This window comes from Trachurus trachurus (assembly GCF_905171665.1).
Source record: "Trachurus trachurus genome assembly, chromosome: 9".
NCBI classification, from domain to species: Eukaryota; Metazoa; Chordata; class Actinopteri; order Carangiformes; family Carangidae; genus Trachurus; species Trachurus trachurus.
The window spans coordinates 33,364,269-33,376,488 of NC_139895.1; the positions used below are offsets into that span (position 1 = coordinate 33,364,269).

The window sequence follows — 12,220 nt, forward strand, 5'->3', positions numbered from 1 at the left end:
TGCTTCCTCACATGAATCAGGGCGGTGTAAAACCACTTTTACACTGTCAGTGTTTACTAGAATGGCTACTACTGCCTCACACAGAAGCCTACTCCCTTTGCTGTTGACTTCCTGTCAGTAGCCTCGCGCCACTCCTGACAGGCAGAGCCACAGAGACTCCGCCCACCAACTCTACCGGCATGTCATCAGAGCCAGAGCCGACACACCTGCGTCAAACCTCTAGAGTGCACGAGCGGCGGCTGTTGAAGCATTTTACTGTAAATAACGTTTGGAATTACGCACTTTAACGCTGTGGACTTTGACCCCTTCTACGAAAACATGACTAACTTTGTATGTGTGGTAAGTTTTCTTTTCTTTTCTGTCTTTTTTTTAACCCTTCCACCTACAACGCACTTAGTGTCAGTCGCTACCAGAGCAAAACAACTTACTCTGTGTGACAGTAAGACATCAACAGACTGTTGTGTAGGCTGACTCCTACATCGAAATGGTAGGCTATATCTCCCCAAAGGCTAAGTAGTTCTTCTAAACTAAAGAGTCAGTGAAGTGAACGAATAAAAAACAGCCTGAACTTACAACGTTCTGTCCCGAGCGCGTGAAGGCTGTTTGTTTAGTTTTCCATCGGTTCAGTGTGAGTTATATTCTGTTTAATAGCTGCACAGGACAGTGACATGTTGGGCTGAGTTTTTTTTCTTCTTATTATTCTCAAGTGGGTACATGTTGCACAGGGACAGTAAGTCGCTGTGGGTTATTTCCCAAACGCCTTCATCCTAATGTCTCTTCACGTTCACCTGCTAAATTCCTCATAGTCATCAAAAAAGTCACAACTAATGGGACTCAGTCACACTAAGATGTTGCCACAGTGAGCTGCTCTGAGGATTCTGAGCCTGAATGAATGCTTTTATTATGGCAGTAGGCCTGTCTCTTACATACTACTGCCGTACAAAGGCAAAGTGCAGTATCTGCAAAGAGTACTCCCTACATTCTATAATTTACTCTGATTCCATTGGAGTAAAACCAAACCAAAACCGTATCTGTAATACCAAGCCAAAGTGCAGTATCTGCACCAAAACCAAGTCAAAAGTGCAGTACCTGCCATAAAATGGTCAAAATTGGTCAGAAAGACAAACTACAAAATAAATTTAATTCAATTCACCTAATCAATAGACGTTTATTCATAATTTGATGCTTAAACCTTTCTCAGTTTGGCATTTTTACAGATAGCCTACTGCACTTTGCCTTTGTAGGGCAGCATACTGTAGCTGCATGCATTTTGGCCGACTGGAAGTGCTGACATAAACCACAACAGAAAGTAAGAATTGAATCAAATCTTATGTGGATAACATGCTGAGTTTAAGTGCAACTCCCAAAGATACAGAGGAAGTATTTCATTTAGGCCTAATAGGTGTCTGTGTCGGATGTAGACATATTACTCATTAAAAAGTTTGTCTTTTCAATGGGGGGTTGTATCATATTTTGCCTTCACCTTTGAGGTCTAGCCTACTCAACTTATTTAGGAGTTTATGACGTGTTTCCCTTTCTTTCTTTTTACTGTGTGTGTGTTTGTGTGTGTATTTGTAAAAAGAAACCTCACATCTTGTCAATCAATGTTTTCTTTATTTTTTATTCTTTCTTCATTGGACATTAAAACCGAAGACATCAAAACTATGAAGAAGGAGTTGTGTAGTAAACAAAACATAGAATCTCTTATTAGATGTGCTTTAATGAGGGTTAGGTTTGGCTTTTTGCACACTTTTGATTTGAGCACTTTAGCTGTTTGGCCTTCACTCTGCGGTCCAGCTCATCCTAAACAGATGTTGTTGTCTATATAGGCCTAACTCAATGTGTCTTTCTTCATAGTTTTGCTGTCTTCAGTATGAATCAATAATGTAGAAAGTAATAAAAAGAAAGAAAGAAAGGCCATTGAATGAGAAGGTGTGTCCAAACTTTTGACTGGTACTATACTATATTATTATTATTTTTATTAGTTTATTATTAGTTAAAAGGGCAGAGGCAGTAAAATGCCTACATGTGCACAGCCATGGGCAGTGTGTGTGTTTGTGTGTGTTCCACAGGTGTGTGCATGCTTGTTAGGAGATGCCGCCTCCTGTGATATGTAGGCCAGTGTGTCTCGTGATTCTGGGTGTGGAAAGCAATCTGGCCTGTTCATTTACCTTATTTGGTTGCTACTTCCAAATTCTCAGGTAGTGGCTCACATGTTGTTTGTGCCCAGGTTTTTTTTCCAGATGTTCTTTCATCAGCCTGACTGATTTCCTCAGTGCTATCTTAATGCCAGAGTGTGTCTGAAGGAAATCCCCTCCTCTATCTGCTCAGCTATTTACCTTATTAGTTATGTGGCCTGATCAGAGGTGCATTTCATTGGTTGAGTCCTGTGAAGTGTTGCATCATCATCATGTCGCAATAAAACAAGGAAACTCGAAGAGAAAATAACTCTCCCTCTGTTGAAGGTATTACTCACGAGAAGTATTCCATGGTAAACAAGTCATCTCCCATGAGCGGAAATGATATGTTTACAAAAGACCTCAAGCTGCTAAAAGATAAAAGTGTGTCAACACAGATGACACACAGGGATGGATGGGGAGAAAAAAAGTGGAAACTAATTTGTGATGTATGTCAATTTGTCCAAAAGCTCTACCTTCTATTTGTGGGTTTTGTTTGGGTTAAATCAGAGGGGGGGGGGGGGGGGGGGGGGGGGGGGGGGGGATCTCAGTTTCCCAAAATTGAAGTGGAATTGTTCAAATTTTTCAGTCCAAATCCCAGTCAAGTTCACAATGATTTAAAACAGGATTTACATCTGAGAAGCCAAGAATGTACAGTGTCATTTATGCTTTAAAAATCCATCCATTAAAACTACATGTAGGACTACAACCAACTAACTCCTGCCAGCAAGTTTCTTTGGCCCCCTTATTTTATTTTATATTTCTATTGTTGTATCATTATTACAACAATTATTGTATGTATTCATTATTGGACTACCCCCCCCCCCACACACACACACACACACTTATTTTTTTTGACAAACCAAGTGAACCCTATGCCCCTCTACTGCTGCTGTTGTGGACTTTATTCACTACCTAATGAACCTTGAACTTTGAACCTTAAACAATTAAAAATGTATAAATGTCAGAGAGAAATATATATATTTTAAATTTATTTGTCATCTGTTCAGGTTTTTTGCATATTGATCTTTCACCTCAAACCCACGGGGGCGTTTCCACGGTCTGGTCTTGACACGGGAGGCGGCAGAACGCGGCGGGGTGTTTTTTGCTCAGCCGACCTGCAGTACCCGCACGGCAACATCTGCTGTTTGAACTGTCCAGCTGGTAAGCCACATGGAGCAACACTTTATTTAGTCCACACACTGAAGCTCTGTCATCAGCTCCAATCAAAAAATCCATCAGAGGAGCTATGAAGCAGGTTGAGCATGGCATGAGAGGTTATTAGTTAGCCCAGTGACAGTTGGATTTGAAAGCTCAATGAAATGGTGTGTAAAGGAATTTTTCCAATGTGTTTTGTATGTGTGTGTTAGGTACACATGTGAAATCTCATTGCACCGGAGAAAAAGAGAAGGGGGAGTGTGAGGAATGCGAACACGGGACATATACTGAGCACAGCAATGGGCTGGGACTGTGTTTCAAGTGCACTCGGTGTCGGACAGGTAATTGTACTTGACACTTTTACACTATCGAATGAAATGACTGTAGAAGAGAAATCAATATTCAACCTTCTATGAAGTGCTCTTAGAGTAAACTCGGCCTTACAGACATCTTTTCCTTGCTTTTTTTCAGATCAGGAAGTAGTAAGGCCATGCATTTCCACTCAGGATACTCAATGTCAGTGCAAATTGGGGAGATTCTGTGTTCCTGAAGAAGCATGTGAAGTGTGCAAGAAATGTTCAAGGTGAATATATTCAAACTAAAAGGGCTTGGCTCATTCATGCTTTGTAATTGGAGAAACTCCTCACTCATTTGAACGATTGCTGACCTTCAATCTTTTTGCCCACCTCCAAACTAGGTGTGAAGAAGATGAAGAGGTAGTGAGGAACTGCACCCCTACCACCAACACTGAGTGCAAGAAGAAAACTCAGCCCAACCCTGGCTCTTTCTCAGGTACAGTACCGAGTTGAGCAATCTGAAAAGAAAAAAAAAATCAGAGACAGGGCTAAGCTTTTTGTCCCACCAGAATATGATGCCTACATTATCATGTGTGAAGGTACAAAGTCAAGTGATAAAAGCTCAGATTTTGCAAAATGGCTTGTAATGGGTGGAAATCATTTCAAATTTGGGTTTTGATATGTCTCGGTGTCAAAACCCAAATTTGAAATGAGTAAGCTAAAATGACATAATCAAATAGAGTCAAGTGATTTTCATTTTATTTTGTACAGTTTGTGGTCTGTGTTTCACAGAAACGCACATTCAGTTTCTTATCAGATAATTTCATTATGATTTTCATGACTTTAGAAATGACTCATTATCTGCACCCACATTTAAAGATACATCATCCCGAAACTTTGCCAATATCTAGAATACCAGAGAAGAACTGACTCAAGAGACATTTACTGGAACTAGTCAAAGTTGTTCCTGCTGCCTACCAGCACCTGGCTCTACCTGAGGCTATGCATGGATGTTTGATTGACAGTAGAGCCTTGTTTGCTGTATATTTTATTCTGTAAATTGGCTATGTTCATATTAATACCGGCATAACTCCATTTTCCCCCCAAATATCAGCAAGTGCAGCAGTGATCGTGCCACTTGTACTTGTTGCTGTACTCCTCTGCCTGGTCCTAGGTTGCTGGTGGTGGAAAAGATTCAAAGTAGCAGGTATGTTGGGATTGGGGAAACAAAAATAAGCCTTGATAATATCCAAAATATACATCAAATCACATTAATAAAATGTCATTATCCATGGTTTGCAAATGAATGAAAAGCATGATGACAAACAGTTTGATCAAACACTTTTGTAAAGTTTTAAAAACAGTGACAGCGTTTTTATACCTTAGGAAGGGATTTAGTCAAATTTCAGCCTGGATCAGAAAGTCAAGACTTGACAAAGGTGTTGATATTAATAATGAAATAACACTTTTCAGCACCACACAATTGGTTTTCATTTCTGGCAGACCATAGTCACTCCTTTTTATAATTCAGCATCGTATTGAATCCTTTTCTCTAATGTCTGTATAAGGGGAGTCTGATAAAACAAAGTTACACCTGTGACGTCTCCTTAGATACCAATACATCCATCAGTTGATAAGCACTGTCAGTCATACAGCACAAAGACACTGAGTTACTGTATATAAGGTTCTGAATCAGCTCTGAATCATGTTCCACTGCAGGCCACAGCTGAGACATAATGTGTGCATCACTGCTTAAAGATGCTGCTTGATACACTGGTTTTGGTTCTGGTGCACCCTGCAGTTCAGTGTGTGGTGTCCACTCAGCTTGGATAGGCTCTGCTCCCCTTTAACCCTGTGAAGCTTAAGCTGATAAAGATGATGGGGGGTTTCAGGGGTAGATACAGTTACCAGCCTTAACACTCTGCACATGAGCCTTACTCTCATTGATGTATAATTTTGAACTCTAATGAAATGTAATGAAGCAAGTTGAGAGCTGGCTTTGTTGCTGTTGCCTCTAGAGAAACAACATTAGCTGTATCTGAGAACTGTTTGATAGCCGACTCCTGTTGTCCAGTGAGACCTGTTGTCATACTCTGGCTTCTCTGTTGCATTTCACACTCTTAGACCAGCTCACAGGGCCAGTGTGATTGGACTAAAACACAACAATGACCACTTGCCATTTTGGCAAAATTGGCCCATTGCCATGATCCCTATAGTCATACCAGTAGGTTTGTTACCTTTAATTGTCGGTGCAAGCTATTTTTAGAACTCAGAGCTGCTCAGAGCTACGCTACGGAGGCTAATGGGATTTCTTGGTTTCCCTCATCAAATACACAATCCAACAACTCCAAAACACTCTGGTGGACAAGTTGTGACCTGCACATTCACCAGGCTATGAGATAATAACGGAATATTACGAGACAGAGTTGTTTTTGAGGTAAATTCATGCAAAAACGCTGATGCGAGTTACTGTTGGGGGCAGTTTTTTGGCAAGCAGTCTCTGCATTTGCCTCAAAACCAACTCTGTCTCGTAATGTTCTGTTATTATCTCATAGCGTGGTGAATGTGCAGGTCACAACTTGTCCACCAGAGCGTTTTGGAGTTGTGTATTTGATGAGTTTGATGAGGGAAACCAAGAAATCCCATTAGCCTCCATAGCGTAGCTCTGAGCAGCTCGCCGCTCTGCTCTGCCGTCCTAAAAAGAGCTTGCACCGACAATTAAAGGTAACAAACCTACTCCTAAAACTATAGGGATTATGGCAATGGGCCAATTTGCTAAAATGTTGAATTATCCCTTTAATCTGTCTGTGAATAGATGAGTATTACTTGATTAACAGTCTGTGTAAAGAATGGTTAGGATTGAAAGTACTGAAACGGATGTCACAGCAGGGTTTGTTTCTGACACCCCGAGCGCAAAAACGAGTTTGACAAGATTTCAAATAGCAGGTCTGATCCTTCCAGCTGATGAGCCCACAGCAGCAGGTGGCATGGCAGATGATGTGCCGACAGTAGCTGATGATGTTAGAGCAAAGCGTCGTCTGATGAAACGCAGATAACATAAATAAACCACTGGCTGGGGTGTGCGTCATCGTCATCCAGACCAAACCTGACACTGGACTGCTCTCAGTTGTTGGCAAATACAGTCAGATACCTTTCCATTTGGATTTGCCCGTGACGGCCCTGTGAAGATGATTGTTCCAGTCTCTGTTGTTTACCCGGCTGGATCTAAACTGTGTACAGTCCAGCACAAACAGCTACAGCATCGCCTGGGTTCCAGAGATGACATGTGAAAATCCCATGCTCCAACACCACTGCCTGTTATGGCCAGGGGTGCTGCAATAACTGTTAGAAGCTGCACATTTCTGTTATTTTTTTGTTTATTTGCTGTGTTGATTTAAACAGGAAGTTGAATTGAATTCAAAGCACACAGTGGTCAAATGGCTTTGACAGTTTCTTAAAGTTACATAATCCTCCCTCTGTCCTTTCTCTAGGCACTCAGAGCCATCTGCCTGACAGGATGAAAGATGCACAGGTCAGTCCCTTCTACTATCTTTCATTTCCTTATCTATCATTTACTCACATTTAATCCATTTCAAAAAGTGATTTGTGTGTTCAAACATTCGGCTCATCTTACCAGCATCACACCAATAGCCATCCTACTAAGGAAAAGAGGAACGGAGAAACTCGAAAGTCCTTCGCACTGGTGAGACCTAAATCCTCAGCCAGCACGGAGGATGAGCGTAAAGTGCTGTGTGAAAGCCTCACCAGCTCAGCCAGTAACTCCCAGCACAGCCTAACCAACCTGCCCTGCTCCCCTGCCTTCCCCGCACCTCCTGCCCACGTCAGTCCCGTGATTCCCAGGCAGCCCGACACGAGGGTGAGAGCAACAGCTTCTCTCCATCCTTGCATCTTCCCTTCTCACCTGCTTACTCCTTGTTTCTCTTCAGTAATGCTTTGCTGTCTTGACCCGGCTTTGTAGTTGCACTGGTTTGACTGTGCTTCTCCCACTTTCCTCACTTTTGTCCTTTTTGACATATTTGCATGAAAAGTGTTCGCTTCTTCCTTAAAATGTTGCATATATTCTACTGTAGGGTGGATGAGAAGCACTGAACCCTGGTAACAAACTCTTACTTTTCAAAACCTACTTTGACCACTGAGTTCACTGTGTCATGTGATGCAAGGATCACAATGAGTCCTGCACAAATTTCTAATTACATTACACTGACTGGAAATGTATTGTATGTTATAGGGCTGCAACTAACGATTATTTTCATTATCGATTAATCTGCCGATTATTTAAACGATTAATTGATTATTTGTTTGGTCAATAAAGTGTTACAAATTTTGAAAAATTATCAGTGTTTCTCAAACCACAAGATGACGTCCTCAAATGTCTTATTTTGTCCACAAACCAAAGAGATATTCAGTTTGTTGTCGTAAAGGAACAAATAAACCAGAAATATTAATATTTAAGAAGCTGAAATCAGAGAATTTTGACTTTTTTTTCATAGACCTCAGTTGTTCAGAATCACAGTGGCTGTAGTGAAGTACCAGTGACTCTCAAAATCCAGTCTCTTCAATCTGTTTTGGAACTAAACCTCCCCACTGGAGTCATGTTCTCAGCCATGGAGATCAATGTTAAAGCCAGAGACACACAGCTTTGAAAATCTGCTTTCATTTTAGTGCATTTAGTATTGTGAAAGGAGTTGTTTTGATCGTCACAAAGAAAAGGTAATGAGTCACATGCTTCTTGTTGTACCTGTTGAGTTGCGTCACTCAAATCCTCATGGGCCTGCTTCCTCTCCATTCAAACCTAAGTACATGTTTGTATCATCAGAAACCTGCCTGACAGAAAAACATAGTTTTGATTCAGCTCAGTAGAGCAGCTGCCTGATCAGTGGGGAACATGTGGCTCTTGGACAAGCCAAGTAATTGAATAAGAGATGAGTTGTGTTCACCAAGACTGACAATTGGCTTATTTGAGTATTAATAATGACTGCCTCTTCTCTTTGTCCTTTAGGAAGAAGAGCCATTTCCCAAACTTACTCCTGTGAATGGTAATGTGTTTTTTTTCATTTGTTTCTTTTTGCCATCCCTCTCACAAAAGTCTTGCCCACCCTGATGATGATTCTCAGATGCAAAATGGATCAATGTGACAGAGAAATAACTTAATTAGACATGACAGTGGAAAGTTGGCCTTTGCTTTTTCATGATGCCACTCCATTCAGTTCAAATCAACTAGCCTACTTTATTTGTCCCTCAAGGGGCAATCTGAGGCAATAGTCCTCAAACAACACACACACAGTCAACTCAGCTGTACACACACAAAAACAATCCAAAAATACAAACACCAGAAATGTGCTGTTCCAGGTCTGCTTTCTGATTTCAAATGTTAATAACATCGACGCCAGATTGTGGTCCAGGTCTTTGAATGAAGTTCTGTTTTTGTTTGCAGGTGAGGAGTCTTTGAGGAGATGCTTTGCTTACTTTGAGGAGGAAATGGAGGTCACCTACTACAAGAGGTTCTTCCGTCACCTTGACATTAGTGACAATGTGATCAAAAGCAATGAGCATCTTCACTTTGAAGACAGGATGCATGAAATGCTGAGAATTTGGGTGGAGAAAGTGGGCAGAGATGCTAGCTTAAATGACCTGCTCAACACTTTACTTGTTCTTAATCAGAGGAGAACAGCTGAGATGATCCGGGCAAGAGCTATTCAAGATCGCCATTACGTATGTGAGAATCAGAGAGACGAGGACGCTCTTTCAGAGAGCCCATCTGAAAAGACACAGTCCTGAGAAGACTGCTTTCATTGTCAAGTCCTTGTTGCAGAAAGTTTCTTTAGTGTCTTACAAGGCCATGGTCTGTAGTGGTGTTACAGCCACAGGCAAATCTATTTGGCCGAAGGTTCATACTACAGAGAAAGCATGGGAATATAAAGCCAAGTGTCTGTGCTAAACTTTGGTATTGTCAATTACACAATACACATGGCCTCCATCCACAGGTCTAAAGGACCCCATGACTGTGTGACATGAGGTGTCTTTGCTCTGTGAAAGCTTCTCCATTGTCCTGTGTTTTCCAGTGGAGTATCAAAGCACAAGGCAACTACCTTTAGTGGTGTTTTACAGAAAAATAAAACAAACACTTGCATGAAGTGCCTGTCTTAGTGAGACTGAGACAAAAGGCATGTAGGGACATGTTACTGTACAATCTAGCCCTACTGAGGAAATGCAGGATCTCATGAACTGCACATACACATTAACAATTACAGCTGTGATTCAGTTGTGCTTGTTTTGTTGTTGGTTTTTTTTAGTCTGTATGACTGAGAATGTTCAGCTCTACCTGCAGGGTTGATAACATATTTATTTACAAAGAGTGTTAGCCGTCTTTCTTACCAGACTGCTGTTTACTTGTCTCAAGACAGGATGATTGTTTTTCATAGTAAATGACATTGAATAGATTTTTATGATGTTTTGATCCCACAACATGCGCCTTGTGTATTGATATAATGTCCTCAGGAATTAATGCTGTTATGCACTGATTGAGCAAGAGAACACTTGAAGCATCATGCCATGAGATCAATGGGATTACCTGAAGAATGTTGAACAGATCAGGATTATTTAATTGCCATGTTCTGTCTTGACTTCATCTTGGCATTTACGTTGTCCATGATCATAGTTATGCTGAGCTTTTTTTTTTTTGTCTGTTTGTTACATTATAACTCTGTCTCCCACAAAAGTAGTTGGAAAAGGTGAATTTCCTTCAGTTCTCTGCTATTAATGAATTATGTCTACAAAATGATGGTTGTGCTGTATGGGTCCAACGGAAATCACGTATAGGTATAGAGTTGTGTGACTAAATTAAAAATCAACGTGTCGTGGAAAAATGCTGGCCATGTGCCACCAGAAGTGCTTCAGTGTTCCTTGACACTAATTCAGGACACTGTCCAACACAACAGTCCAAAGTCCCCCATATGTTTTCCCCTGGGTTCTAGTGACTGAAGACCATAGCTATGATTCACAGAATTTTATAATCGTCGAACCAATCATCAGTGAGTCCCTCAAGCCCCATACAAGGGAGCACTGTCAGGCTGTTTCTCAGCTCTCTATTTATTTTTCTGGGTTTTCCCATTAAGTTTTCATTAGTAACTATCACAATGTTACACAATGTTATTTGGTTTTCCCTGTTGTCATCTCTGTCTTGTTCAGGTCCTGCAATAATAATCAGTCACTTGGTTTGATCTGAGTTTACTGCCCTTTTCTAAGGTTGCTTTTTAGTGTCATTACAAGCCAAGTCCTGAAAGCTGAAATTTAAAATTTCAGCCTGCAAGCATAAACTGAAATAGGCTACAGAACGCTTTGATAATAAAATATTGAAAAAAAACTGCCTATTGTCTTATTGTACTGTAGGAGTAGATGTTTTCACTCATGAGGGGAATCCACTGTCAAATCCCAGGCTGTCATACTGCAAACGGATGTTCCAGCCTGTTTGTATCACAACTACACCCTTATGGTGTCATGCTTTTGTGAGGAAATTATTTAATTGAAAGTGGTCAAAGTTCAGGGTGACTTCAAGCCTGTCACATTTTTTAAAGTGTGCCTGTTCAGGAATTTCATCACATTTCAAGAAAACGATCACATAGACTAAATCCTGCGGTTAAAGGTTACTGAGACCTCACAAAAAAGGAGAGGTTAATGTAATTGTGTTTCACGACTTGAAGAGATTTTTCTCATGGGAAATGATCTCATTGCAACTGCTGTGCATTTAGTCTATGGTGATAGGCCTATAAGTGTGTCAACAGATGCTAACTACAGCTTTAAAAAAAAAAATCACGTTATCAAAGGAATTAAGCTCCACTTCATCTGTTTGTCTTCTAATTTAATTTTCTTTAAAATAAATACTGTCTAAGTTACCCACCATGGATTGGGGACTACTCATGCATTTTAACTTTTTTAAGCTATATTTAGGCTATTTATTGGGTTTTTATACACTATGTTTTTATTTAGGTAGCTACTTTGTTTTTGTGTTCCTGTGATTTGTGTTTTGTCTTTTTATGTATTTTCCCTTAGCCGCTGCTTGTGACATTTTAAATTTCCCCTTGGGGATTAAATAAAGTTATCTATCTATCTATCTATCTATCTATCTATCTATCTATCTATCTATCTCAATGTGGTTGCGTGTTCCGCTCTGCTTGAGTGCTTTGAAAACTTGCAGGAGTGGGTCATCAAGCGACTATACCTATCTTTGTTTTTCTTGCCCATGTGCTAGTATAGGCTACTAGGGACAGAGAAACTGTGAAACCTGACAAAAATTGAGATAAAGTAAAGAAATTTGGCGCAGAGCCTAATTGTTGATAAATGAGAAACAGCTGAGGATTTGTGGCTTTGTGTAGAACTGCGTCCACTGGCCTGTAAACAGTCCATCCTGGTGAGTTACTGCGTTAGCATGGTAACGGTAGCATAGTGTTCAGCATGTAAACTTTTAGCCGCAGCATAGGCCTATCTTCATGCTGTTAAATTAAAGTGGTGTTTAAGCCTGGTAAGCAGCTATATTTTGCACTGTTGGCCATTAAAGTGAATGCTATTTCT

At 40.6% G+C, this 12,220-nt stretch overlaps 1 protein-coding gene across 3 annotated transcripts; it reads left to right on the forward strand.

Moving 5' to 3' along the window:
• Positions 1-214: 214 nt before the first annotated feature.
• On the forward strand, positions 215-10,936 carry hdr (hematopoietic death receptor). 3 transcript variants are annotated; one of them, XM_083979285.1, is made up of 10 exons: positions 215-339; positions 3,188-3,341; positions 3,548-3,676; positions 3,807-3,918; positions 4,033-4,127; positions 4,746-4,838; positions 7,123-7,163; positions 7,269-7,508; positions 8,652-8,688; positions 9,087-10,936. In XM_083979285.1, exons 1-10 carry the CDS (start codon positions 319-321, stop codon positions 9,428-9,430), a joined length of 1,266 nt encoding a protein of 421 aa, XP_083835411.1. In that variant the 5' UTR covers positions 215-318; the 3' UTR covers positions 9,431-10,936. The 3 variants fall into 3 exon arrangements, with proteins under 3 accessions (XP_083835411.1, XP_083835413.1, XP_083835412.1); XM_083979287.1 differs by having other exon boundaries at positions 7,269-7,334; XM_083979286.1 differs by having other exon boundaries at positions 235-330.
• The last annotated feature ends 1,284 nt before the right edge of the window (positions 10,937-12,220 follow it).

What these genes read in the sequence shown, in the direction of transcription:
- hdr (XM_083979285.1), top strand. Translation starts at nt 319, where the DNA reads ATGACTAACTTTGTATGTGTG. An exon ending in GTGCACTCGGTGTCGGACAG is followed by an intron (nt 3,677 to 3,806) that starts GTAATTGTACTT and finishes GCTTTTTTTCAG; the next exon opens with ATCAGGAAGTAGTAAGGCCA. An exon ending in GAAAAGATTCAAAGTAGCAG is followed by an intron (nt 4,839 to 7,122) that starts GTATGTTGGGAT and finishes TCCTTTCTCTAG; the next exon opens with GCACTCAGAGCCATCTGCCT.